This window comes from Musca domestica, unplaced genomic scaffold, assembly GCF_030504385.1.
Source record: "Musca domestica strain aabys unplaced genomic scaffold, Musca_domestica.polishedcontigs.V.1.1 20, whole genome shotgun sequence".
NCBI classification, from domain to species: domain Eukaryota; kingdom Metazoa; phylum Arthropoda; class Insecta; order Diptera; family Muscidae; genus Musca; species Musca domestica.
Window position 1 is genome coordinate 131,601 of NW_026712250.1, and position 27,356 is coordinate 158,956.

The window sequence follows — 27,356 nt, forward strand, 5'->3', positions numbered from 1 at the left end:
CGATCGACGTACAAATGCATATTTCATGATCAAGATGGTAGGTATAAAAGTCGAAGTTGAATTTAAAAAACGATAAAATCTACTTTCATTGGCATGTGCTCTTTCTCTTATTTTCTATATATGTTCTCCTTCGGAAAAGAGCTATCAATGGGTTTTTTTTAAGGATTGATGTTGAAATATGTTCACCGTGATTCCATGGCCTCTGCCCAAAAAAATGTTAACCCATTTTTAATGACAGAATGTGTGGTAGCCTATTGTCTTCAAATTTGTGTACAGTATTGGTAATGTAATCCAAATGAAGCTGGGGTTATCAGGTACATCGGGCATCTAAGGACAATATGTAATTTGGTACAGAATCGGGAAGCTTTAAAACTTTTTTAAGAAACTCAACTTGCCAGTTATTATTTTGTATTAAATCGAAAGATAGAAAAATCTAATGATTTGTTGAAGGTGAAAATCGAAAAAGTCGACTATTCAACGAATGCGAAAAAACGACCTATTCGAAAACAGACAACAAGTTCTTATAAAAAATATTAGATATACTCACTTCTATTCCAGTAGTTACACATTGTTGTGTCCCGCTGTAGCTTAGCCCCGACCTGCCGCCGCGTATTTTTATTTCGTCTAAGCACTTTATAATGATGTCTGCATCCAGCAATAAACATTTACACTCACTCAGCTGTGCTTCCTGCAGCGTCTTTGTAGCGTCGTTCCCTTCGTCGTTTAGACAACGACTGTAAACATTAATCTGTGAGGACGCTGCGAATAAAAACTTGAAAAGAAACAGAATATTGTTAATGACCTCATTAGGAAACGTTAAACAAGAAATGAAACTGAAACTTTGTCCTTTGCAGCAAAAGTAGGCTTCGCATACACACACCCACACACACACACACAACCCCATGCAGCCACATAGACACACATACAGTGTTCGTATTTCGAACAAAAAGGCCAAGTCGATTTAGTTTTCGTGTTTGTTCAGTTGAGCAATTTGTTGCCCTAACAGAGTTAATTACAGCTGGTAAACAGAAGCAAGAAAATGCTGGCCAATGAAACACTCTCCTTCAATTTGTTTGAAGCATTTAATCTGCAGTTTTTTTATGAAGAATATCTCAACTTCTTGGGAGAAAATGTGACAGAAGTTATCAAATGATTCGTGGGATTAGTGGTAGTTGTTTGTCGTTGTAGTAGTTTGAATAGACTGCAAGTCTAAACTTTAGCTAATTCGATAGGATGTGGCCGTATGGTGGTCCGAATGGTTTTCAGGGCAACAACCAAGCGGAGACTGCAACGAAAGCATGCGATGAGGTACGGGAACAATCAATGTCGTCATGTAGATGGCCCACCGACAACATGAGGAGACAACCCAAGTATCCGACTCTTGCATTTCAATACTGCTCTCGCTGTCCAATGTGATTCCTAGAATTTTGCGGTAATTAGTGTGGCCTTTGCGGTGGGAATTCTCAACGGGAATTGGTTTCATAGCGTTGATGATGAGTTCAACGAATCAGCAAAAGTTGCTCGCCCCAAAAAGTGGGAGAAAATGTCACATTCGAATTTAAGCCAATGTGGCTCTTGAAACATTTATTAATTAATTAAAACTTAGAAAAGAAACAAATATGAATCAAAGTAGTTGCAAAGTGCCCGTTTGAACCAGAAACTAAGTAACTAAATTCGATTAAAAATCGCCCATAATTTCTGCGCCATTTAAAATTATACTCCACTCATACACGTTTACATGAGTTATGACAAAAAAAAAAAAGAAAAACGAAAACGAAAACTGAACAAGTTGTGCAGAGCAGCAGGTATAATATGGATTCGACTACGGCAAATGCCTGGTCTACACAGCTATGGAGGTAAAACAATATTAGTATGCCTAAAAGTATGCATTGAAATCGCCTTGACAAAAGTCCACAAATAAAGGTCACCCTAGAAATTTCATACCTAATCTTCTGGGTTATTTTTTCGTTTTGCTCCAGTTGCCAGAGGAGTTGAGAACTACCAACAAATCCGGCCAAGCATATGTTTCCCACTCCAACCCTAAGGACAACAAAGCTACGTGGCGTAGCAAAGAAAGACCCATTAAAAATGCATCATCATTAACTTACATTTATAGGCACATGTTACGCCAAAGTTTCATTTGGGCGCAGGGCTGGGGACACAAAAGGCGGGAGCTTATTTTCCATTCATTACCCAAAGTTGGAAAATACAAGGAACCGAAACATATTTTGAGAAAGGTGCCAAATGAAAAAGCTTTGCCAGCCGCTACAATACCTTTACGGCCCTCAAGGACACCGACCTGTATGTTGCCTTTGTTGCCCTCCAGCGAGTCGGCAGTATTTTATGTTTAATAACATCCGTTTATGCGAACGTAACATTTTTTATTTCCGAGTTGGAGGGGGTGGGGGAGAGGGTGAAGGTGAGGGGTGGGGGGTGGCTTATCGTTAAACGACAATTTCGATCTAAAAACACAATACTAAGGAAACGTCACAACACATTTAACAAAAACAAATGACCATTGGCCAAAGAGGATAATGACCATGTCCTGCGTGGCGAATAGGCAGGCCACTCTATACCCTTCGACATGGACGATATTAGCGCTTGTGTGCGTATCGCTTGCCATGCGAATGATAACAACAATAACAACTGGGTAGCGTAACATGTCCACGCGCAAACATATGGACACATTTTAACAAGCTTACAGTTGTTCAATGTCGGCTGATGTGCCATGGCTCGAGAGCACATGTCTGTGAGTGTTAAATTTAAAAGAGCCAACATATGCATTTTCGAAATTTAACATTAGGAATTTGTTCGGTACCCGATCCCCATACTCAGCTTCCATCGTTATGAATATAGCCAGCCTCCCCCATTCATTTCCCTTTCCGACAAAACAATCTTGTTTACATTTCCGTGCACTTTTGAAGTGAAGTGAAGTGGAGTGCTGCAGAAAAAGCGAAGCAAACTCTGAGTTATTTTTGCACATCAAAAAAGGGAAACTAAACACACCCTTCCCCTCCCCCTGCCTTTCCGTGTAGCCACCCCTTCATGATACATCCATGCGGGTAGTGAAACTCCAAGGAGCAAATGTTGGAAATCGACAATAGAGGAGTAATAATTTATCAAAAACTTTTCGGTGCTGGTCTGCACCCACCTACACTGCATGAAGTTGGCCAAAGAATTTACGTTCGACAAAATCTGAAGCTGTGTTTTCGTTTGAGCTGCACAAGATGTTATTCGATGTTTTTTTTTGCTCGAGTTTTAGTTGTGTTTCATGAAAAATTCCGATACTTTCAGCATTTTGCGGCGGCTGGAACATTGAAGTGGGCTCCGGGGTGGGGGGTGAATCTGTACTTTGTAATGGCCCACATTTGAATAAACACACTGCAGTGCCATTCTCTTTCTAGCTGAAGGGCTCGGCTCGTGGTGTGGAGGGGACAGTCCTCGGCAAAAGCATTGCCAACAAAAACCACAGGTTGGCTAAACAAACAACCGAATGAATGAGTGAACGAATGAATGGATAAATGTAAATGTCTAACGACAAGTGAGTATAGTGTCAATGAGCTGATAGAACAGAATGGAACATTTCTAGGAGTGTAGTATTTTTTGAGGTTATGTCCGGGAATGGGCCACCATGAATGGAAAATGGAGAAGGAAAACTGATTCTGTGGAAATTTGTGAAATTAAGTTGTAGTTGCATTCGATAACCCTTCGCGCTGTCGTAGATTACCGATGGGGGTTGGGGGATTTGGTAAGCAACCAAATGTTTGCCGATGCCGCGGTCTGCGGTGTGACAACTTAAATTTCATTAACTTTACATTCTCTAATTCTCATTAAGATCAGCTCTTTTTCTCAGCCACATTCCATAGAAGCCACCAATAATTCCCCTGTGTCAATTTCATCCAGCCATCCGACACACACACACACTCACAACAACGTTCACTATCTATCCAGTCGGAGGAAAGAGGTCGACAAAGTCGCATGCAGCTACAACGAAATGGCATGTGGAAACCACGACTCATTCGAGTACTATCCCGCACGAGGAAAATGTACGAAAGCCACAGAATAGACAAAATACCTCATGAGCATAAACTTAAAACCGTATGGAATACAAGTCAGGGGCGAAGCCAACCGACAGGATCTGTGCCCTGCTGCACCATCTGATAAACGAGGCAATCCGACAGTCAGACGGGCAAAGCGGATAAATGAAGACAAGGATATGCAAAGCATCTTGATTGTGCTGTAGCACAAAATTCCATTCAACACACCACAGACACCAACAACTGGCACGCACACCCGACCGAACGCTAGCTCGCTGGCTGGCTGGCTGACTCGCTCACAGCCACAGCCAAAGGATACGCCACTACATTAAGGATACACTACAAAATTGGCTGCTTCCCGTTGTCAGTTAGTGTTTCCCCACACACACACACACACACACAAACACTGGTGATGAAGTATTCCATGTTTATGGGAAGGCGGCTAAAAGAGGCGTTCGGTGGCCAACCCACAGGATATTCCTTAATTCCTTGGCCCGGTAATATTTCATTAAACGATTTTGCATTTCACAACAACTAAAGTTTGTCATGCGACACTTGCCGTGGGGCAAGAGTGGCGCCCAAACAGGCATAATTAAATTAGAATTATTTCCCATTGTTTCCAAAACTAAATATTTTCCGCAACCTACCGAGGCCGGCGCCCAAAGAAGGAGACAACGTCAGCTGCTGGCTAGGCATTGTCGTCTGTTCGTTTGCTTTAAAGACTTATATAGTTGTTATTGTACAAATGAATTGAATCCTTTATAATAAAGCGCACACACACACACACACACAGAAACATTCACTCAACACACACACACACATACATGCACCTGCACATGTGCACTTTTTGCATTTGCGGACGAGTGTTGTTTTTGCAATCGTGTGGCAATCATAATTGAATCGTTTATAATAAAGTTGATTTCATTGGGATTTGTTGTCAGTTAATGCGATTATTGGCAACGACAACAACAAAGAGTCGTCAAATGAAGAGACGAGGCGGGCGGAGTGTGCTTTAATTAAACACATGTGTGCGCTTTTAATTACTTCACAATGACACCGAGTAGGTAACCAATACAGACCCAATGATGACGGAGCAATCTTCACGAGGGTGTGCCGAAGCCCCAGGCACAGATCCGATGAGAACGAGTAACCCAAGCTTTCAATGTTATCTGATCTGAATTTGTACAAACTCACTTCGATCTTGACGTAAGATTCTCCAGGTGTCAATACAAGGCAAGGAATCACCTGCATAACCCGAAACCCCAAGCTGCGTAAGATTTACTGGGGAACAGAATCGCCAACATAAGCAATTAGGAGGCAACTAACGTTGTCGACTTCAAGGTTCGCGCATTATTTTCGCGATGAAAGGCCTTAAATTACCCGTCATTCAACTTGCAGCAGAATTCCGAAATGGAACTTTATGTCGGAATACTCTAGGTTCTGCAAATGCATCAACGCCTGCCCGCCTGCCTGCCTGCCTGCCCGACGTCAATGATTGGTTGGCAACAAATTAATTAAAACATCAATGATCCCAACTAAATGTCTTCTTTATGGCGTTTATTTTCTGTTGCTTTTTTGCGACGCCCCGCCATCCCCTGCCGTCGCCTGCTTCACAAATTGAATTATAACGTCCGAGCAGTCGTTGATGCTCTTGAGTGGCTTAACAAGTCCTTGGGATTTAAGCAAATAAATTTATTTGGAATTAAGCATAAATAACTTGTTATCACTTGACAAACACTATTAAGGAAGTCCCCTGCCAGGCGGGCAGCGACGACGGAAGGGGATGCGACTAAAGTTTGAGCTAAAGATTTATGAGGAAGGACTACAAGTAAAAAGGCAATTACAGTCAAACATTACATCCGCTTGAACAGCTCCAGTGCATGGATCATACACGTATGTTCGGATGTGTTCGAGTATGTGTGTGTCTGAATGTTTTTGAAGCTTTGGTCAGGATATTTGGGAAGAAATGCAGCCACATATTCATTCTTGGAAAGTATTTTCTTTCGAGAGTTGGTAACAAGACTTCTCGACGCAAAAATAAAATGGACGTTATCTTGCAATGGCATAACCTCGGTAATAGTGGACGCCGTATTAGGCACGTCCTACAGACGTCCCAAAGCAATGGAGCTGAACGACAATCACTTTGTCACACATTTTTTATCGAAAAATAAATATGGGCAATATATTTGGATCTGGTCTGAAGTTTCTGATGGACTCTACCGGTTTCATTGGAAAACACTTCTGTTCAGGATACTGGGAAGCAATTATAGGGAACATGCTAGATATCGTAGAATCCTTAAACAGTACCTATAAACAGTATGCTATGTTCCAGTACCTGCAAGAATCTATTGGTTTTCCATTTTTTTTTCGATTTCATAAATGGGAAATAGGTTTTCGTAGTGAAAACTTTTATATTCTTGCAGTTCAGGAACAGACCAATAGTGTACATATTCTTTTTTACAGCAACCGAATCTATGTTTTCTTTCGGGCGTGGAGACACATACATACATAATGGGTCACTCAAAGACAGACCTCTCATTTAATTTGAATTTCTTCAAATTTTTTGGAAACTTCGCAATAAACTGGGCATAACTGTGAAAATTATCCCATATGTTGCTTTTAGAAGGTTGAGGTCCAGATCGCGCGATGCAGGGCGACACATGGTACAACTAGAACTCTGTCTACCTTTCTTCTCCTGGTTACTAGACGTATTTTACATAAAAATGCCATATTTGGCTGAGTTACCCTTCGAGTTCTTCCTTACCCTCAAAGTAATGTCTTTCCCCGGCACCCTGCTGTCTCGTTACACAGGCTGGGCATTTATTTTGATTTTTTTTCCCAAAAAAAGTTTTCTCATCCATGCAACGACGATGATTGTCCTAGTCAAACAGAAAAAAAGCACATAGTAGAACTGAAAACTTTGGTTGGTGACAAGTTTCTCCTCTGGGATTTGTAACGACAGCCCAGCCAATAACTTTTGACTTGAGTGAGAGCTAGTTTTTGTCGGACTTCTTAAAAAAAAGTTCCTGATTGCCAAGCGTATGACCAACCAAGGCGATGGTCAAATATTTGTGGGACTGCAGTGTCGGAGGCGAGATTGGCATTAAAATGTAAAAATGCAATTAGCCACTAGTCTTGGCGTTAAATTAAGACCTCCACCCGAGTACCGGAGAAGGCATACGCAGAGGATTTCGCATGCAGCGATTGAAGCGAATAAAATGCAAAACTTTGGCCAAATAAATTTAGCCAAGATGTGAATACAACACTGCCTTGGCGTTGTGGTGGGTGATTGCGAAGAAGAGAAGATTGAAAATATTCGTTTCACGATACGAATCGGTTATGTTTGGTAGCGATTTGATATCTGTCAAATGTCCACCTACTTGTATATTCTATTCAATAGAGCTATTCTCATTGACGCCACAGGTAGCATCCAATGGTAGCAAGCTCAGCCCCACGGCCGTAGGCTGTTGTCTCCAATGAGTAAATCTGCTCTGTGTTTGTTCATTATGAGGGTAATGCAATTTTAGTCGAGCAACAACTTTTTAAGGAGTAACTTCCTTGCCCGGGTGCCATTGTCTGGCGGGTTGGGTATCTGGTTTGTATTGTGTCGTTGTTGTTTGCCTGTGTCGTCGTCATCATGACAACAGACACCGACTCAACAAAAACCGGGCATGTGGCCATGCTCGCAGCATACTCAAGCGGACAGCGAAAGCGACTCCCTCCAAGGAAGAAGGATAATTCTATCAGGGAACGTTGTCACACTGTTCGGAAAAGGGAAAACTATTTTAATGTGTTTTTCTCGCCAGAACTTCTTCCGAACTGGGGAAATAACTGACTTCTGGCGTAGGAATGGGATTTTAATTACAACAAGTGATGAGTTTTTGTCTGTCGTTGCGTTTTCCCGCCGTACGCCGTAAATTAAGTTTGGATTAGTTTGCAGAAATGTGTTTTTTATGATTTTGTTTAATTGTTTGTACAATAATGTTTTCCGTTGGCAGATGGTTGTCATCTGGCTGAAACGTCGGAAGGACACTGGTGAAATCCACACCAAAGTGGGGGGGTTGTTGTTTGAGACTCCCACAAAAGTTAAATACATGAATTTCAAAGATTATTATTATTTTTGTTTAATTTAAACATTTTCAACTTTGACAACTTGACTATTGGACCCATATAAAGTGGGCGGTGACTACATAAGAAGAATACGCCAAAACGTGAACCTATTTAGATAATCCTCTGGTAGAGAAGTTGTGATCTATTGCAAATTTGAAACAACCCCGTTAGATTTCAAAACAATTTCAATTTCACTATAAAATGGAAGGTTTTTACTGGATGTTGTATTTTTAGGTTGGGTTAGGTTGAAAAGAGGGGCGAAACACTCGCCACATGTCCTGGTGGACAAACACTTAAGCCAGTATAGGCCTGTTGTTCATTCTAGACTAAGAAATTATTGAAAAAAGCGGTCAGTTTACAGTCTATTATATCAGTTCAATTGCTTTAACTAAATCATTTAACTGCTTTATTCCATTCACCATGACCTGATTAAGGTCTGGCGAGTAATCGTTCCCTTAGAATTGGGATCTGATATTTGCAAACACTGGGCATTGACACAGAAAATGCTCCAACGTTTCATCATCTTCCCCGCATGCTCCGCATATGCTGTTATCTAGGTATCCTGTCTTGTATAGATGAGCCGCTATGATGCCTGTTACCCTACTTATCTCTTTCTTACCTAGTGGTAAAAGGTTTTTCGTTTTTACCTCATTGAGGTCTCCCCGTACGATCCTTGCGATCCTTGTGTTCCTTACGTCTTCACTGCTCATAAGAAAATGTGGGAGATTTTTTGTCCCCAATTCTCTGCCTGTCTTGGCGATATAGTTGTATTGAGTTCATACATTCCAATACAGTTTTCAAATTTAAGGTTTTGGATATTGTTCTCTTACTTTTTATAACTCGTTTTTTTTTAATGAGTAACGATTGCCTTAAGGTGAGAATACATACAGAGCTTTTTTGACTGGCTTAAGTCATCTGATTGTTCTTTTACGAAGACATCTTAAGCCAGTAAAAAGACTTCTCTGTACTCTTCGCTTTACTCTCTCGGAAGAATTTGTTGAGTTAATATCTGTCAAAAAGCACCAAACCCATTGAAAAATGTGAATATTTGATTTTTTGTCAACGCAATTTAGTATTTTTAGAGGTTTGTTTTTCTTTCCGAATTCGATTGATTTGAACGGAGATAAGATGTTGGTGTTTATGGGTAATATGGCCGTATAAAATACTCAATTATGATGAGAAGGTGGGTAGTTTTGAACGCAACACAAGTATAAGTGGTATAAATTCCACTGCTAGTGCATGGGGACATCCGTCATACTTCTCATAGTCATAGTCCGAGGACCATTATTTGATGAAATATTGTCCGTTTTTCTAAACAACAATAACAACCCTATATTTGTTTTACAGATAAGAAAGTATCGGTGTCAACTTTGGTAACACAAGGTCGATCGCTGCCTAATTTAACTTGTTAATGAAGCTTACACCGTGCCATCTGCGAAAGCCCAAGAGAGGACACTGGTGGTCACATGTATCATTCATTTTGCGCTAAATGTAGAGTGGACAACATATATGCCAGCATTCATCGTTTTCAGCCCCTCCAGAATATATAATGAACCAAACCAAAAACGTTGCTCTTCGTCTTCAACTTCAAGGGAATCAGTTCCTAGAAGTGTACCTCTCTCCCGTGCGTTTTTTATGTTCTTAGTATATTTATATAAACAGGTTTCCAGGACTTAAAACTGTAGATGCCAGTATTTGCTTTAACAACTTATACTGCCTGTTCACCTTACCTTACGGGGCATGGCATGGTGGCAACACTCGAAAATAAAATAATATATGTTGCCAAAAGCGAATCTAGAGAGTACTTTGAGCATTGTATTCGCCATCAAGTTATCTCTTTACCTGTTGGACAGCCTACACAGTCTAGCCAAGAAATGCGAATGAATCCCCCCTCCAAGTCATTGCCAAATGATACCATTTTGACACGCCGTCCCGTCCTATTGCATTCGGCTCAATGAATGGACTTTGATTCTGTTCGGACCAATGTGTTATCCATAGCTTGTGCCTCCTCAGATTGTACAAGTCATCAAAAAGGTTTCGGCCATAAATCATTTCTTGTTCTCTTTGTGTCTCCATTATCAAGTTATTATGAATGCCTTCTCCTGCCTAACTGGTAAACGCTTTCTTTCGGAGAATTCCTTGAAGGACTGTAAGACTTTCGAGCATTTCATTGTCCTCATCATCATCATCATCGTCGTCGTCCTCGCCGTATGAATATTTAATGAGACTTTTATTGTTTTCTTTTTCGGGGTGAAATGAAGGGAGGGTGGGGCGTAGGCGTTTGGGCGTGTTCTTTGTTCTTTTCTTGGCCATTTCGTTGCTCCCCCGTTGTTCGAGGCTGGCTGTTGCCAACAATGTTGCAATGTGTGTGTGTGTGTGTGTGTGTGAGTGGTGGGGGTGTGAATAATTTATGGGGTCTGATAGGAGTCAAATGAAAAGTTATGACTGATAAAATCTCCAACTATTCACGGTTTGCCTCCAAGAAGAGTTTTGAGTTCCAAGCGGACATGAATTAAACAAAAGTTATGACAATAGCAGAGAGTGAGAGATGGCATTTCTGCTCACCGGCATTAGTGTTTCTCAGTAATTTCTCGAGCATATTTTCGATATGAATTCCCCAAATACTTCCGAAGCCCAAATGCCGCCCTATCTACATGCTCTAAAGAGATAAATATATCTTCACCATATACGGACATACAATTACATCAATGTCTAGTGTTTTATCAGTTACGACTCTGTAGAACAGTAATTTGGTTTTCCAGTTACCAATTAATGTGGACCCGGTCGATAAGATATGCCTGAGTGGCCAATGTTTATGTTTATGGCCTGACTCATACGCAATGCTTTGAAGTTTTCTAGCTGTTGTCGTTATCGGCTGACAAATAAAATCACATTGTTGTTGGTTCTGGTGGTGATAATAAATACTTTTCTTTTACTAAAGAGTCGATATAAAGCAGAAACAAAAACAACAACAACATCAATCGAACAACCCCAAATGGGTCGTTGGAAGGAATCACATAACAACGGATTTTAAGAACTAATTTACGGGACTCATGCAAAGTACTTGGAGTACACGGCGGACAAGAGCGCCGTGAGGGCAACTCCAGCACTGATCTGCGTGGAGGGGGCAGCACTTCTCGGCTCCTTTAAAATGGATCTGGGTTTGGTTTTGCCCTCCAGGAACGCCTTGCAGCTGGTTTCGTTCTTCACAAACTTAAACACCGATTCGGCCACATTGGCCGGCGTGATCTCCTGGCACTGCTCCAAGTGGTGCAACGTGCATGCCTCGAACTTGGCCAAGTCCACACAGTGTTCGGGCTCCAAAGTGAAGTCGGGCAAGTTGAAAAGATCGGTTACTTTGTTTTTGGGTGTGAACTCGGCAAAGGACTTGTTCGCGCAATGGGCTATGGCCTCCTTGTTGGCCTCCAGACATTCGGGACCATCTTCGGCCACGAAGAGGGCAATTTGATCGCCTCCGCGGGCACACATAAATTTGAGCAGGCCCGATACGATGCGCATCATAACGGCATTCTGAGATTTCTCCTCTGGACTCAGACACGGTTGGATGACGGTATTGAATTCGCGGAAACATTTTTCCGCCGCTGGTGCTTTTTGGCAATGTTTGTGGAACACGGTATCGAGCTCTCCCAGTGGTCGGGCCACTTCGATCTCTTGCTGCAATGATGTGAGGTTGGCCAGGCCAGAGAGACAGGCAACGAGCAAAACACTGCCCTTCTCCACTTCCTGATACAGGGTAGAGTTATCGATTCCCGTAGCTTTTTTGCACTTTTCCTTGAAGACTTTCTTCAGGTCCTCTGCAACCGGTGACGGAAAGAGAGAGAGAGAGAGAGAGATAAGTTTGGGTTTAATTTGAGTGAAATACAATTACGATATGGTCATACCTTCGGTCAAATTAGCATTTCGAAACTGAGCCGGCATAAATTGTTTTTTCAGCTGTTCAATCTGATGATTGGGCGCCACTTGGGCCTGGCTCAATAGAAATACACTCGCGAGGGCCACCGCCGCCACCAAAACTAATCGGAATCCTAGCATTTTTGGATTAATCGCTATTTGAGCAGCGGAATTTTTCGGACACTCACACACGCTCTTTGAACAACACTTTTTCAGGTGTTCACAGCTGTTTTAGGCAAAAGCGTTCGTTGCTTGTCACCAGCAACGACAAACTGTCCATGGCGTGAACGAAAAAACGACATTACTGCTGATCGCTGCCTTATAACTGGCCTTATCAGTGGGTCGTTATATCGAAACGCTGTCACAACGAGTACAAATCGAACAACAAAGGGCTTATCGGCAGATAATTGCATTCGGTGGTGGTCGGAGCTCAAAGTACAAAATCGGCCACAAACTCTGTGTCTTCAAATCGATGTTGTAGAGTCTAGATAAAGGGGCGAGGGTGGTTTGTGACGCCGAATTTCCCTGTGTCGGTTGGCAATTCTTATGGAACGAACCAGCGAATACCACCAGTACGCTATAGGATCGGCAGTAGCTGTCTCAAGAGACAAAAAACAATTCTGAATAATAATGTTGAGGGAATATGGAGAGAGGGTAAAAAGTATGTGTCCGATACGAACACCATATATGAATGTATGTACATCAATGTGTGACATATGTTTAGACACGTTTAGTTGTTGCTCTCCTCTTCGGAGTAGTGCTGCAATAGTTCCACAGCAGTCATTGTCTAAAATCCCAACAAAGCGAATTGGTTAGAAATTCGAAAACAATTTTCTTGGCATACCAGACTATGATCTTTCAATGGCATGCCAATACCTTCAGAATATTCACACATACTCCATATTATCGCCAAAATATTAGACATGATAACCATTATCTCGAAGTCGTCTTGTTGGTCTAGATACGTGCATTGCGAACAGGGATGTCGAAAATAGAAATGTTCGAAACATGTAACGCTTTGTGACTGTCTCCGTCGACTGATAGACGCTAGGTGTTTACGCTTGAAGCTAGAGCCTTGTAACGTCAAATTTACCAACAACACTTTTCTCTCCATATTTTCACAAAAAAAGAAAATCGAGGAAAACAAATGGATCGCCGTGGTTTCTTCACAACATCGAGTTCGTAATGCACTTGCAATTCCAATACGGAAACGTTTGTTCTTTCCCTGGCACAATTACAGAAGTTACCTACCTCCTAAATACATTTATTTTCTTTTGGAGTCCCTATTCTGCCAATGCATATACCCAGTTTGTATATGTGTGTGTGCATTGTTTTGAATAAAAATGTAAAAAAATTGAAGTTATTTCAAATTTAGGGACAACAGAAATTCAACAACAACAGGATTCAATATTGCGGACAAATACCAATATTCCATTCAAGTTTTGTGGAATTTCCAAACAAAACCAATTGTTGGATGTTTAAAAAGACTATTTGACATAATAAGACTCCAGTACAGAGTTGCATTTTCCTAGTTTCCTTGAAGTTGGACAACCTTGCTTATTGAGCCATGGTTCTTCTTCCCAAAAGTTGTAATATAAATTTAAATTTGGCATTACAAGACTACCAAAGAAAAAAGTGTATTCAGGTGATGGCTATGCCCTACCTTGTCTTCATTGTACCATGGCAATGGGTATTCTACTAAATTGAAAGTACCCAATGCCAATAAATATGCACAAATGAACAAAAACCCCTTAATAAAATAAATGAGTACGAATTTTGTGATTTCTAGAAAGATAATTGTCTAATTTTGGATACAGATTGTGATTTTGCGAAAAATTTCCAGAACTCTGAAACGCTCGCCAATACAACAACAAGTGACTGAATTTCACATTTGTATGGAAAAGTGTTTCCGCTTTCTTTCGATTTGACGGTTCTAGACCCTTTCGAGTAGAAGACAGAAACAAAATGAATCTCTGTCGGCTTGGAAGAAGAAGTAGCCGGATATGCCCAATTGAAATGCGGTGACATTCTTAATGGGAATATATAACAATTCGCAAAGTTCTAAAATTATCAAATTTTACAAAGGTATGGTGTCGTGGCGTACTTGGATAATATGGCCGTAATGAATTCTTTTCTCTAATTTTTTTTTATTTCATTTCTAAACACAACAATGTATGAATTTTACGAACTTTTCAATTTTGGGCGAACTTTTCAATTTTGGGCGATCGTTTCATAGAGCCCGGTTTACTCAAATGTGAGATGTAACAAATCGATTTATTTCAACACAAGTCGAAATTGCTTCCATCTCCTGTCTGTCTGACTTAGAACTTCTGAATCACATTATTTGTACTTCAAAGCAAACAATCATCACTCAGAACCACCGGCGGGGCATTGGAACGCTGGGTAGTACTACTGCAGTAACTGAACATCGTGCTTGAACTTGTGTAACGGCTTTTATCAGTGCAGCGCAACAACTGCGGTACTTTGTAAAGACAGTGTTTGTATTTTGGTCTAACATGGATTCCTTTTCTGCAACGAGGAAGCACTGTCGATATATAAATCAAGTTCAGATCTCTCAATTTACAGTTCATTCTCATAACACATCGCGATTGATATCGGACAACTTGGAAGGTCGCTGTAAAACCAAGACATCGGTTGACATTTCATATTACACATATGTGGTATGTGGGCATGTATGTACGTATGTATGTGATGGATGCATGGAGGTACACCCAATGTGGCAACACCCACCTTTGTTATTTCTAATCATCGAAATGAAAACCCAAACACTTATCTAGACCTAGTGTCATTCGAAACAACACCAACAATCGCTTTATTAAACATATCACGAATTATCGAATAATATTGAAATTGATAAGATGCCAGCGGCACGAAAACAGACATAGTTTCGAAGTGGGTTGTACCCGATTTAGTTGCTATTTAGAAAGACACCGGGATGGATTAACTTGGCATCCCCAAAACGCAGAAACCACAAACTAAACATCGGAAATCACTTTCCATTCGACGAGCAATGGCGCCCAAATCGAGAACCTTGAAAATCCTAACAATGATCGCCTTTGTGTGGCTGTTCGTCATACTGCTGATGAACGTATTCAACAGCGGCCACAGCTACTATTACAGCAGGATCCTGCGGCACCTGGAAAACGGAGACACCAACCAAACAAAGAGTTCATGGAACAGGCAAATGTCGGACAGTGCAGCCGGCAGTGGACTATCGGATGAAGACGCCTTCACAGAATACAGTAACAGAGGTATGACACATCGGCATGTTATTTGAAAAAGTCTCTCGCGCACAGCGTGATTCTGTGGTCTATTGTTGTGACTGGTTCTGTACCGCGAATGTTTTTGTAAATAAAAAGATGTGAACGGATTTGAGTGCAAGTTGTGTGTGTTTTTGTTTTTCGGATGGACCAACAAATGTAGCCGTAAGATTGAGATTGACTTCTAATCCTCGAAAGCGAAAACCAATCAAATCAAAGCCAGAGACTTTGCTCGTAAAGGTCGTAGTATTTAACAACTAAATTAGTTGACCTTTTTTATATTCTGCAATTTTCAGAGCCATCGATCGATGAATTGTTTGCCCGGTTCGAAGCCGAGCTGCCCAATATTCCATTCGGTTATGCTCGCCGCCATCAAAACCGTACTATGCGAAAGTCTCTCAACTGTGCCACATTCCCAGCCTTGCAGACTTTAAACTTTTACAATAACTACTGGCAGACCTACCGTCGGGACAACCTCACGTTCTATTTGTATGGGGCCTACTACGACGAACGCAAGGACGTTCCACAAGGACCGGTCGTTAGAATTCTAGCACTCGTCAACCAACTGAAGCCACCCTTTCCAACATCCTACTGCCAGGTTTGGTATGAAAACCAAACCGTTCCCCAACTACCGCAGATATCTGAATACAAATCCATCTGGAAGTGGGGCGGGACTCGAATGTTCTTCCCGGTCTTAATGACCTGTCCGTTGTCGAAGACGTCGTCGAATACGAACGAGACCGCAGGCATTCCCCAGGCCGTTTCCATTGTTGTTCATCAGTGTGACACTGCAGTAAACATCTTGAATGTCGTCTTCAACAAACCCTCGGAGGTGGAGGCGAGATCAACGTTCGCCGTGTGCGTGAAGGGTTTGGACTTTCCCTATATCGATCTATCAAACCGGCTGGCCGAGTGGCTAGAAATGCAACGCCTCCTGGGAGCCGAAAAGGTTTTCATGTATGAGATTGATGTGCATCCAAACGTCAGACGGCTTCTGGACTACTACGAGAAGGAAGGCTTTGTCGAAATTCGGCCGATCACCTTGGTGGGCGGGGTTGTTGGTCTGCCCATCCTGCAGCACTGGATCCTGAAGTCGACAATATTCAACAAGCGTTTGAACGAGCTGATACCCTACAATGACTGCTTCTACCGCCACATGTACGAGTACGAGTACATTGCCCTGGTCGACGTTGATGAAATTATAATGCCTCGGGGGGAACTGCGCTCATGGCATGATATCGTCCAAGCGTCCATGCCACACAGCGAGTCGATGAACTGCACGCAGGGCTTCGCCGCACTGTGTTTTCGCAATACGTATTTTCCGCACAATCCAGACTTATTCCCGGTAGTCAACAGCACCGATGACTACAACCCGCAGCCCTCGTCCAACCCCTCGTATATGTTCTACCTGAACCACACGTACCGTACGGCCAACTATTCGCGTCCGGGCGATGCTACCAAATGTCTCCATCGAACATCCAAAGCAGTGACTCTGCACAATCACTACAGCATAGAATGGATGGGGACGTGCAAGCCGTTCAACATGCCCGAAACGATAGCCCATCTGCAGCACTACCACGACGAGAAGCCCAGTCCGAAATTTCGGGAATTGACGACTGATCGCAGTATTGAACGTTACCGAACGCCACTGATAGAACAAACGACATCGGCGTTGCGTAAAGCAGGTCTGCTGAAATAAGCCGATGCAATTGTTGTTGCAGCCACTAGCCTACTCAAGACCAAAGGTGTGGGTACAAGAGCAGCTTGAAATCTTCGAGTGGCATATTTTGTCACACATCATAAAGGGATTTCAGAGTCGCACGCAAATCCAGCCGTCGTTTCTCCTCTTACTAGCCACGATGCCAAGCTGCTTATGTGGCCACACCTTAAGTCCCAATTAAGATAGATTATTTTGATTTTATAAAAACCTGTAGCTTTTGCCATAGCCATAAGATTTTGTTAGCGTTGCGGATATTTATTATTTGTAGTTTGTAAGCCAAGCATAAAATAAATCGACCAGACGGCCATCTCTCATTGTATTGGCATTTTGTGCAACATTACTCGTAGTTAAACCGGATGGGTGGTACCTCCTGAATTCGTCCAGAAATCATATTTTTCACCGATTCTATTGCACCACGTGGATATGGGCGTGCACTTTCCTCCACAGTTGCTAGTGAACAGTTCAGCATTCAGGCCGTTGATTTAGTGCTGACATTAGGTAAGGTCAGTCACTGAAATTTTCATCTAAAGTTTTTGGCAGTGTGGGCCAACATTTCTCATGAAATATTACAACGTCTGTCATCAGAGTCTATTTATTCACAACAAGGTGTATTCTCTTCTTTAGCTGTCAAAAAAATGCTGTTCGTCATTGTCAATAACCACTTTGTGCACGATTCTTCTTCGTCCAAAATACACTTTTCAATTTAAAACAGGGATGCCAAGTTGGTAATTTTTCCGCTACTTTGGAACATTTTTGACGAATAGAAACCACTGTTTAACGGATTTTCAAATCGCTACAGTAGCGACCTTGGCTGTTTAAGGTAGCGGTTGTAGCTATTTTATGCAAACAAAAACCCACAAGTTGACAATAATCTTGTTCGTGCTTCACTATTGTGTTTGGACTTTCTTTGAATTTCCAATCACAATTACGTCGTATTCTGACAGCAAACTTAGGGTGAGAGTACAAAAGACTTTTTTGACTGGCTAAAAGGCTTTATCGTCTGGCTTCTTCGTAGAGGAACAAAGGAGTCTTAGCTCGATTTTAGCCCTACGTCCCTTTGTTCTTTTACGATCGAACCTTTGTTCTGCTCTTCTTCTTGATTAGTTTTTGCTTTTTATTCGAAGTATTATTCCCTCAGCTTTTGTATTATGTTCAAGTCGGATTAAAAAAAACATGAGTATCTCTTTCCTTCTTTCCTTCTTTCCTTTTTTTTGATTATTTCTGGCGTTTTTTTTTTTAATTTCATAGAATTTTTCTAAAAACTTTTCTTTAACGATTTAAAGCCGTTGGCATCCCTGATTTAAAAGCTGTGAAGCATTTGTGTGTTTTTATCTTTTTTTTTAAGATTTCTTCACGATACAATAACTAAAAGATAGGTAATAACTACCGATCAATTCTATTTTTTTATCAACGTGGCTTATGGTGCAAAATTCAGTTGTGTTAGTGTGTGTATTCTTTTGAATTATGCGAAAATCGTTTCCAAAATATTCAAAATAAGTTGCTACAAAAATTCATAATCACTTCGTATGTATGGGCAACATTTGTGACGACATAATGACCACAGGGACATCCAAAACTACAGTTACGAGATAACTACTCAAGCCGACTACGGGGATATTCAAGGATAATGAAAGGACATACAAAACGTACAAAGGGCTTCCACCGTATTATTGAAGTAGTCTTCAGGATTCGATTGATTGTTGTCTCACTTACCGAGGACAATGTTGCTGATCTCGTGATCGCACATCTAGTGTTCACTGTCCCGATTCTGTCGTCGTCTGTCTTTTTACACCCCTCCACCCACCACGTTTGAAAACAAAAAAAGACTAAATGCCCCCAATCACTTTTAATATCGCAGCCCTTAACAATGACGACCATGAATTGAAGTATTTCTCAACCGCCAATATCTTCAAATCAATCAGCCACATTGTAGGTGTTCTGTGAAGCACAAACAAGGGCGTGAATGGCTCGAACCATAAGTCCACGACCTCGTTCTCTCGCTCTCTCTTTCTCTCTCGCTCACTCCGCCTCAGTCCCAATCGTTATCGACAACGCATTCACATAAAAAGGCATTGCCAAATTATCAAATTCGAACACCAAGATTTCCCAAGATATATTTGATGGTCGACAGAGATGCTGTGTCGTCGTATGCGGTTCTTTTGATGAGTCAGTACATCGTGGAACGTGTCGCACTTCTAACGTGTTCTGGTCCCTACCCCAAAATGTGGAATAAAAACCAATATGTTGGTCGGATATTTGTCATACTTTTGGTGCTGAATCTGGTAGTGATTACATTTCTAAATAGCGAAAATCTGCTGGCGAAATGGGATAGGAGCACCAAAGTCTGGAGCCGTGAACCAGTTGTGGTTAATGTTAGAGATCGCTTGTCCATAGATCGAAGAGATGGTAAGGTTTTACGATTCACCAGCAAAGGGATGGACCCTGCCCTGACCATGTAGACAAAGCTAATGATTGAAACATTTTCAGGTCCGAGCAAATCGAAAATATATGACAATATTGGCCGGGAAATACCGTTTCTACCGATTGAGGACCTCACAAATGCTGACTACGGAAAGCGCAATCTGAACAGTTCGTGTGCATGGTACCCGACGTTCCACAAGGTACGCATTCACAACGACTACTGGCAGGAGTACCACAATGGCAATGTCACAAATTTCATTTTCGGAGCTTATCTAGACCGGAGGCCAACCATCACTGGTGGTAAGCATGTGGTCCGGGTCTTGACCATGATGAACTTCATGCCACAACATTCCAACGAATATCCAGCCAGCTACTGCCAGCTGTGGTACGATGAACAGTCGCAGCCGGAGATTGTACCGGTGACCAACATACGCCCCATTTGGCTGTATGCTTGGGGTCATGGTTCGGGGAACAACTACGCCCACTTGTTGACTTGCATTATTCCCCAGAAGTACTACAAATGGGTACCTAAATCTGTTTCGTTGGTTGCCTCGCCCTGCCACCAGGCCACCAACAACGTGAGGGTGATCTATCAGCCGTTGGGAGAACACGAGGAGAAGAAGGGTTTTGCCGTGTGTGTCAAGGGCTTGGACTATCCATACGGCGACATGTCACATCGCATTGTGGAGTTTATGGAAACCTTGCGTGCACTGGGCGCCGAGAAGGTGACCATGTACAAACTGCAGGTGCACCCGAACACAACCAAGGTGCTAAACTATTACGAGCGCACCGGGTTCCTGGAGTATTTGCCCTTCAGCTTGTCATTGGAGGGGGCAAACTCACCAGACTACCGACACTTGCAAATAGCGCAAAACGCTTATGGATACATCCTGCACGAGGTGGTACCCTACAATGACTGCCTGTATCGGAACATGTACCGATATCAGCATGTGGCCGTGATTGACATCGACGAGCTGCCAACGCCGGTTGGCAACTTTTCGAATTGGCACGACCTGATGGAGTATGGCGAACATATCCACACCCAGAACTGTCAGAGATTCGCCAGCTTCTGCTTCCGTTGCGTCTATTTCCCCAAGTATCCGGAAAAGCCAACCTATAGCTCCGACATTCCCGAGTATTTCTACATGATGCGGCATGTGTATCGGGTGAGAGAGCACATCCGCCCAGAATGGGCCACCAAATGCCTACACAACACAGACTGGGTCATAGCAACGCACAACCACTTCCCGATGCACTACTCCTGGGATGTGTGTCCCAGCTATTCGTTCGATGCCGCTGATGCGCAGCTCCAGCATTACCGAGAGCCGCTAATTCGAAAGACCCTCAATGACCCAGTAGTCGATACAAATATGTGGCGTTACAAGGACGAGGTAATAGCCAGATCCCTAAAAGTATTTGAGGAGCTCAACTTTTTCGAAAAGGAGGTCAGTGCCAGAGGCAAATTTTGACGAATGGGCCATTAACCATTGGGACATGTTTGCTTGTTTTTCATTCTTTTCAGACTATACACGAGGAGGACTAAAGTGACAGCTGTCTACCCTCACCGCTGACCGAAAACGTCCATCCTCCAATGGACCATAGAGCAACTGCATGCCAGACGCTTTTATTGGGAGAATACTTGAGCTATAGCAGATGTAATTGCTTGTTTCTTTAGTTAGTGTAACATCTTAAACTAGGGGAGATTCGATTTTAAATTGATCAAAACGATAAAAATAATAATAATGATAACAACAATAATAATAATAACAATAATAATAATAATAATAATAATAATAATAATAATAATAACAATAATAATAAAAATAATAGTAATAATTAGTTTTTAAATATTTTTAAGCATTTTATGCGTACCAAGTAGTGACAAGTAGTAGTGACATTGGAATTTAGTCATGTCTTTTTAGCTAAGCAGAAGCAAGTCTTAGGTTCCCACTGAAATTTCCTTTACCAAATTGATGTACCAAAAGTAGTCAACATTGAACATGTTTTTGCTATAGCTCCCATAGAACTCTACCCGCGATTTGAGGAATTTTCGTGATTTTGACAAAAATTATCATCCGATTTTTAAGCAATGTGGCATTTTGGGTTCTGAGTACAAAATATACCTTCCTGCAAATAATTATCACAAAGGTCCCACTGTTTGGCATACCTCCCCTAGAAGATACCTCCATATTCGCCGTATTTTAGAGGTGCAAGTGAAATTTTAAAACACGAGTAGGACCCACATTTGCAGATATATGGAGCTGAACCTAGACACTTATGAAAAATAGTTTGAAAGTGCCAAGTCATGCTATAAGTAGTATACTGCGAAAAAATACTAAAAAAAGGGGGAATTCTAAGAGTTTATTTCTACTGCAGTTGGAAGCGGAAATATAAATATGTCTTTGAGTACAGAATGTCGATAGTACCATAAACCATAAAATTCAATCTAATCTTGGTTTACCAAATGCGCTAAAAGCTAAAAAATATTGCTGGAATATTAAACTTTTGATATATTAAAACATGGCCCGGGACCACTGTGCCATGTTGATATTTTTTGTGGAAAGAGGAATCCAGAATGGGAAATTAAAAACTATTATTTCGGGTCTTAAAGTATTGCTCCGAAAAGTTACAAACGGAATGACAAACTTAATTCTCTTCAGACAACGGTCTAGGGCACACTTGACTTCATTTACAATCGATCCTGTTGAGTTATTGGCTGCCTTGCTCCGCCACCCTTCACTTCGACTAGGAAACCCTTGACATTTTGTCCGAGAACACACACACACCTACACGCGCGGAGCAGTGCCAAGTGAATTGAAATCCGTTGTGAGGCCTTAAATCTTTCATGGATTCAAATAAATGCACATAATAAATCCTTTATGATAATAACAGTGAAGGAGTCGGAAAACAAATGAGAATCTCTCACTTTTCTGCCACATTTGTTCTGCCGCCTGCCTTCTGTCCCACCACCAACCACTCGACAAGCCGCAAAGGTTGGCAAATAAATCCCTCCGCAAACTTCATTAAAATGCAACACTTCAGCAGAACGAACTTCAGACGATGCAGTCGCATTAAAATGCTTCCACACAGCTACACTCTGCCCGCCATCCTCCGGTCTATAAATCCTGAATCGGCTGGCAGGGACAACGAGTGCCAAACAGCGGGCTTTTGAATGAAAGCGAATGGCTGACATGCATGGCTGGAAGGGTTTAATCGATGGAAGGTTTCGCTGCAATTGCCAAGTGGCCTAAGTCTACGAAATAAACAAATCATTTTTCAACTGATGCAATAGCGGCTTAGGACCTCCCAGGATAATTCGTCGACCTCCTGAATCAATTCCAGGAAATGCCTGGCCGTCAATTAAAATCGGCTGGGTCACATGTCGCTTCAGTAGGAACTTTTTACACATAACCCATTATCCCATCGCATCGCACGAATTACCTTCTCCCTCGTGGACTACTTCAGATGCTGGGCATTTGCAGGTGTTCAATTTCAATTTCTCATGTCCAGCTTGTAGGCAGCACTTACCGCAAGTGTCAATAAATCACGTTGTCCAGCACAAGTTAAGCTTTCGCAGAACTTGCGAATATTGAGAAGCAAGCGCACCTGGACAGTGGTAGTGGAAACCGTAAGAAGTGCGCGCACACACCTACATATACAGGCAATCATGAATAAATATGAAACATAGGATACGGCAGAATTAAAGCGGCCAAACACGTAATGTCACACATCAAAACATAACATGTTCGATTGTGCCTTAGCCTCTAAGAGCCGCAGAAGATATTTATACCCTCAGCCATATGGCTGCAGAGGGTATATATCATTTAATACGACCAAAACGTGCCTCATCGAAATAATGGTTTCAGACCCGATGTCTCCTTGGACCAAACCCGTTTCAGGTCCGTCCGTCTGTCTGGCTGGTGCACACGATAACTCTCGAAGGGAATGTCCGATTTTCTCCAAACATGGTGTATCGTAATACTATTGTCAAACTTAGATCGAGTTCGGAGGTGGACAAAATCGATCCACTCTTTCTCGTACCTACCCCACAAAAAATAATTTACCGTATAAAACGAGAAAAGATCATCCGATTTTATTCAAACTTTGCGAATCCCAATATTTTTTCCATCGGACCACCCATCTAGTACCTCCCCCACAAAGGTCCAAAATTTGAAATAATAGTCCGATTGTCTTCAAATTGTACACAGCCTAATACCAACCTAACAGCAACACAATATCTGTGGTGAAAATGGATCATGTCGAACCACTCCTTAAATTTTGAATAATTATAACTCTCGTGAAATGCAAAATAAGCATCCGATTCTCTTCAAATTTCACATAAAGCAAGTTCTGGTATGAAAATGACAGATATTGGCTTATCCCTTCAGCTAACTCCCTCACAAAGGGTCACAATTTTAATAGAATTTTCGAAAGAAGTCAGCGATTCTATTCAAACTAAATATATTCTACATATTTCTGTTAACCAGACATCTGATGTGAACATTCCTTATCGAAAGTAAAAAATGGTTAAAATTACGATAAACAATTACATTTTCAAGCTCCTTTCTAAGACGCGATTCAAAACAAAAATCCAATTCATTTTAGCTGTTTCTTGTAGCCTCTATCCTCCTCGTAAGGTCAGCAATTTGGTTCATGGCGTTAGAGTGTGGTTGTCATTTGACAATTCAACTCTTCAGTGCTTCCTGCAATCGTTGGTCTATGCAGATGACAAGAGAACACCCCAACGACTTAAGTAAACTTTCCTAATTGCCAAACGTTTGATAGTGGCTATGTGAGGGGCAACATAGTTCTTGGACATTCGGTCAGAACTTTTCAAAATTGAGATTGCTTTCTAAATTAATTTACAACGGAGGCAAGGACAGCAGAAATTGTAATTTTTTGAATAAAAAGTCTCCAAGCCAAGCAATTGCCCCTCCTCAGCTATGGAGTGGGTATGACTGTCTGTTTGCCATCCCCACCCAATGCCAATGTAACTGGTCCCATACACATTCCCCACTCGCCGTTAAGTGTTCCACTTCAGAAAACACCAGCTGCGAGAGTGCAACAGCAAAGAGTTGACTAAAGTGAGCCACATAAACCCCTTCCTTACGGCCAGGGTGACAGCGACAGTTGTGTCGTAAAGAACCAGCCAACTCCAAATGGATTGTCTCTGCTCTGCAGGATGCATCTCTGGGAAACCGAGCATTGCTAAGTGTTTTGTTGTAACGAACACCTGTGACTATCTCCGTGTGAAAGATTGTCTTGGCGAAGGCTATGTCATTTAGCCGGCAGCACTCCTTGGAGGGGTAGTAAGGGCCACGTCACACATGCAGGATGAACAAGCATGCTGTGTTTTGTTTTCCATTAAGCTGTTTGTAGCCGCTTAAAATTGCGAAATTAAAAACGTTAATACATTAACATGGGTTGCTATGTATGTGTGTATGTATATGTGTTAGTGTTTCTTCAAACATCCACACATTGTTCATAACTAACGAGGAAAGTAAGGGACAGAAGTCGGACGGGGCTGGCAATTTCTGCAATATGTGATCTCACGTAACAAATATATTAAGAAGGTCTTAATATAAAGTCGGATGAAACATATATTCAGGAGCTATTAATTATACCTGAACCGATATAATATGGTGGATATATTATAAGGACTTACTAGAACAGTGTTGGTATATTTGTTCGGAATACCGTAGTATTTTGTTGTTGTAAGAAAGTGAGGCTCGCGTTATTGTTGTTTTTATAAAAACGATGGTAATGTTTACCAGGGCGTAAGTCAGGGAATACCTAGGTTTCGGAAAGAGCCACCAATCCTCATTAGTTCCCTTACTCCTAGACTGATGTCGGTACTAAGTGCCAACATCCATTGTATTGAATGCATAATAAACAGGAAATCGGATAAAGACATTTATGGGAGCTATGTGCACCGGTTATTAGCATCTTCAATGGATGTGGTTCTTGAATCCAACAACTGCACCATCTCTCACACAGACGTACAGACAGACATGCGTTAATCGACTCAGAATGTGATTCTTTGGAGGTCACCAAAGCAGTGAGGTGTGGGATATAAAAAGGATGGAAATATAACACTTTAAGGATTCGCTCAATCTGTGTGCAGTGCCAGCAGATAGATATCTGTGCAAATTATAGCATTGAACTGGAATAAAATTCATTCAAAGTTACCACATCTTACAACGTATCACTTCAAGATCTACCATCAAACAGCAATTAAAGAATCCAACTCGACGTGGATGTATGGAAGATGTCTAGTCCCAGACTGGCTGGGACTGGCTAATGGGTAATTTCTTAAAAGAGAGTTATTCTCTTATTCAATCCGCACCTAATTGTACGAATATGATTCCATAAACGTTTGTTCCCTCACCACCATTTTGAGGATATTCACTCGAGACGACGTGAAGACAAAAAACCTGCAGACATTTGATTGCTGGGCTGGTCCACTCGGGCCACAGATTCATATAAATATACATATACGTATTTATGGATATTTGGTGCTGCCTATCAAAAATCGATTTCTTTTCTTTTTTTTTCTTTTCCCACCCCACCCATGACTACCGTTTTGGCCCTAAGCGTCGCTCGTCAATAGATTTACAAATCACTCAATTTATTATGATTTTCCTTTTTGTTGCTGTTATTGTTTTGCTAGTTATGAATTCAGATGCTTAAATCACTATCATCGTCAATCCCCTCATCACACTCACACCCATCATCATCATCATCATCATCATCCTCATCATAGACAGCATCATCTTTGTCGTCGTCGTCATCGCTTTGCGTTTTAGCCAAGTTATCCTTGTCATCGTCTCATCTCTACTCATCTACTCCGCTGGCCCATCAGTTCCCTGTTTCTGAAGAAGACGGTAATAAATTTCCCAGCTTCAGAGTTTTTGTGCTCCGCATGTTTTCTGCTGTTCATGTGAGCAGCTGAATTGGTTTTTGTGAGTGGGCAGAGCTGCGTCAACGGCCCCGTCCGCCATCCGTTCCATACAATGTCTTCTCCTTTTGTCTGCCATGAGAAATGCAGACCATAAATCATCTTTTTATGTCTGTTCCGCTAAGGATTGCTGGGGATGGCGCTCATTTTCCATTTTCATAATACCATTGGTTTTTTCACTTCGGCCCGAGATTTTATTCTTTTGAATATCCATTGTGGCGTGCATTAATGCCAGTTGAAGGAGGAGGGGCTTCTTTGATTTCAAATGCGAGGGTCCAACGAAAAACTGACAATCTTTTGTTCGATGATGGTGATGAATTGGAAAAACTTCGCAATCCCCTGATCAGATTATTCGCAAGTTGAAAATAAAACTGCAAAACGTTTCGATCAGCTTAAATGTGTACCTTTGTCTGTCTCCAGTCGGTGCGTTTTAGAATATTAAAAACAGCGAGCCGCAAGGAGCAAAACTTAAGGCAAGCGTTGAAGAACTCCACGGTCTGCTGGTGCACAGCTCAGCAAAATGTCATTTTAAATATTTCATGATTTCAAAATGTACTGAAAACTAAGCGATTTATTTTTGGATGCACACTACCAACTCCTAGCCGGGAATTCGCTGTGCTCTGCTTGGCAGGGCGGCTTAACGCTGCTGCTTCTTTCTCTTAACCCGAAGAAAAATGAAACGCATTATCTCTCGCAGCCCGAGCAAAAAATCCCAAAAGCTCAGGGTGTAGTTGCAGCATCGTTCACTAGTGAATACACGTGCGCTCCATCCATCCTCCTTTTGTTGCTAAAAATGCAAAAAAAAGAAATAGACGACTAAGCTTGCCGGATGGAAGAAATGAAAGAAAAACTGATTCTCAAAAAAAAAAAAAGAAAACGAAAACACACCGAACAATACCTTGCATGAGAAGACCTCC

General features: G+C 41.7%; 3 protein-coding genes across 3 annotated transcripts; 2 read left to right on the forward strand and 1 right to left on the reverse strand.

The window, feature by feature from the left end:
* Positions 1 to 11,050: 11,050 nt before the first annotated feature.
* LOC101893678 (27 kDa hemolymph protein) lies at positions 11,051 to 12,355 on the reverse strand. Its single transcript, XM_005177224.4, has 2 exons — positions 12,050 to 12,355; positions 11,051 to 11,962 (listed from the first exon to the last, which is right to left on the reverse strand). Exons 1-2 carry the CDS (start codon positions 12,198 to 12,200, stop codon positions 11,199 to 11,201), a joined length of 915 nt encoding a protein of 304 aa, XP_005177281.1. The 5' UTR covers positions 12,201 to 12,355; the 3' UTR covers positions 11,051 to 11,198.
* A 2,271-nt stretch (positions 12,356 to 14,626) lies between these two features.
* LOC101893843 (Glycosyl transferase) lies at positions 14,627 to 17,379 on the forward strand. Its single transcript, XM_005177225.4, has 2 exons — positions 14,627 to 15,331; positions 15,637 to 17,379. Exons 1-2 carry the CDS (start codon positions 15,091 to 15,093, stop codon positions 17,037 to 17,039), a joined length of 1,644 nt encoding a protein of 547 aa, XP_005177282.1. The 5' UTR covers positions 14,627 to 15,090; the 3' UTR covers positions 17,040 to 17,379.
* A 1,018-nt stretch (positions 17,380 to 18,397) lies between these two features.
* On the forward strand, positions 18,398 to 21,245 carry LOC101896154 (uncharacterized). Its single transcript, XM_011298134.3, has 3 exons — positions 18,398 to 19,466; positions 19,548 to 20,926; positions 21,004 to 21,245. Exons 1-3 carry the CDS (start codon positions 19,181 to 19,183, stop codon positions 21,022 to 21,024), a joined length of 1,686 nt encoding a protein of 561 aa, XP_011296436.2. The 5' UTR covers positions 18,398 to 19,180; the 3' UTR covers positions 21,025 to 21,245.
* The last annotated feature ends 6,111 nt before the right edge of the window (positions 21,246 to 27,356 follow it).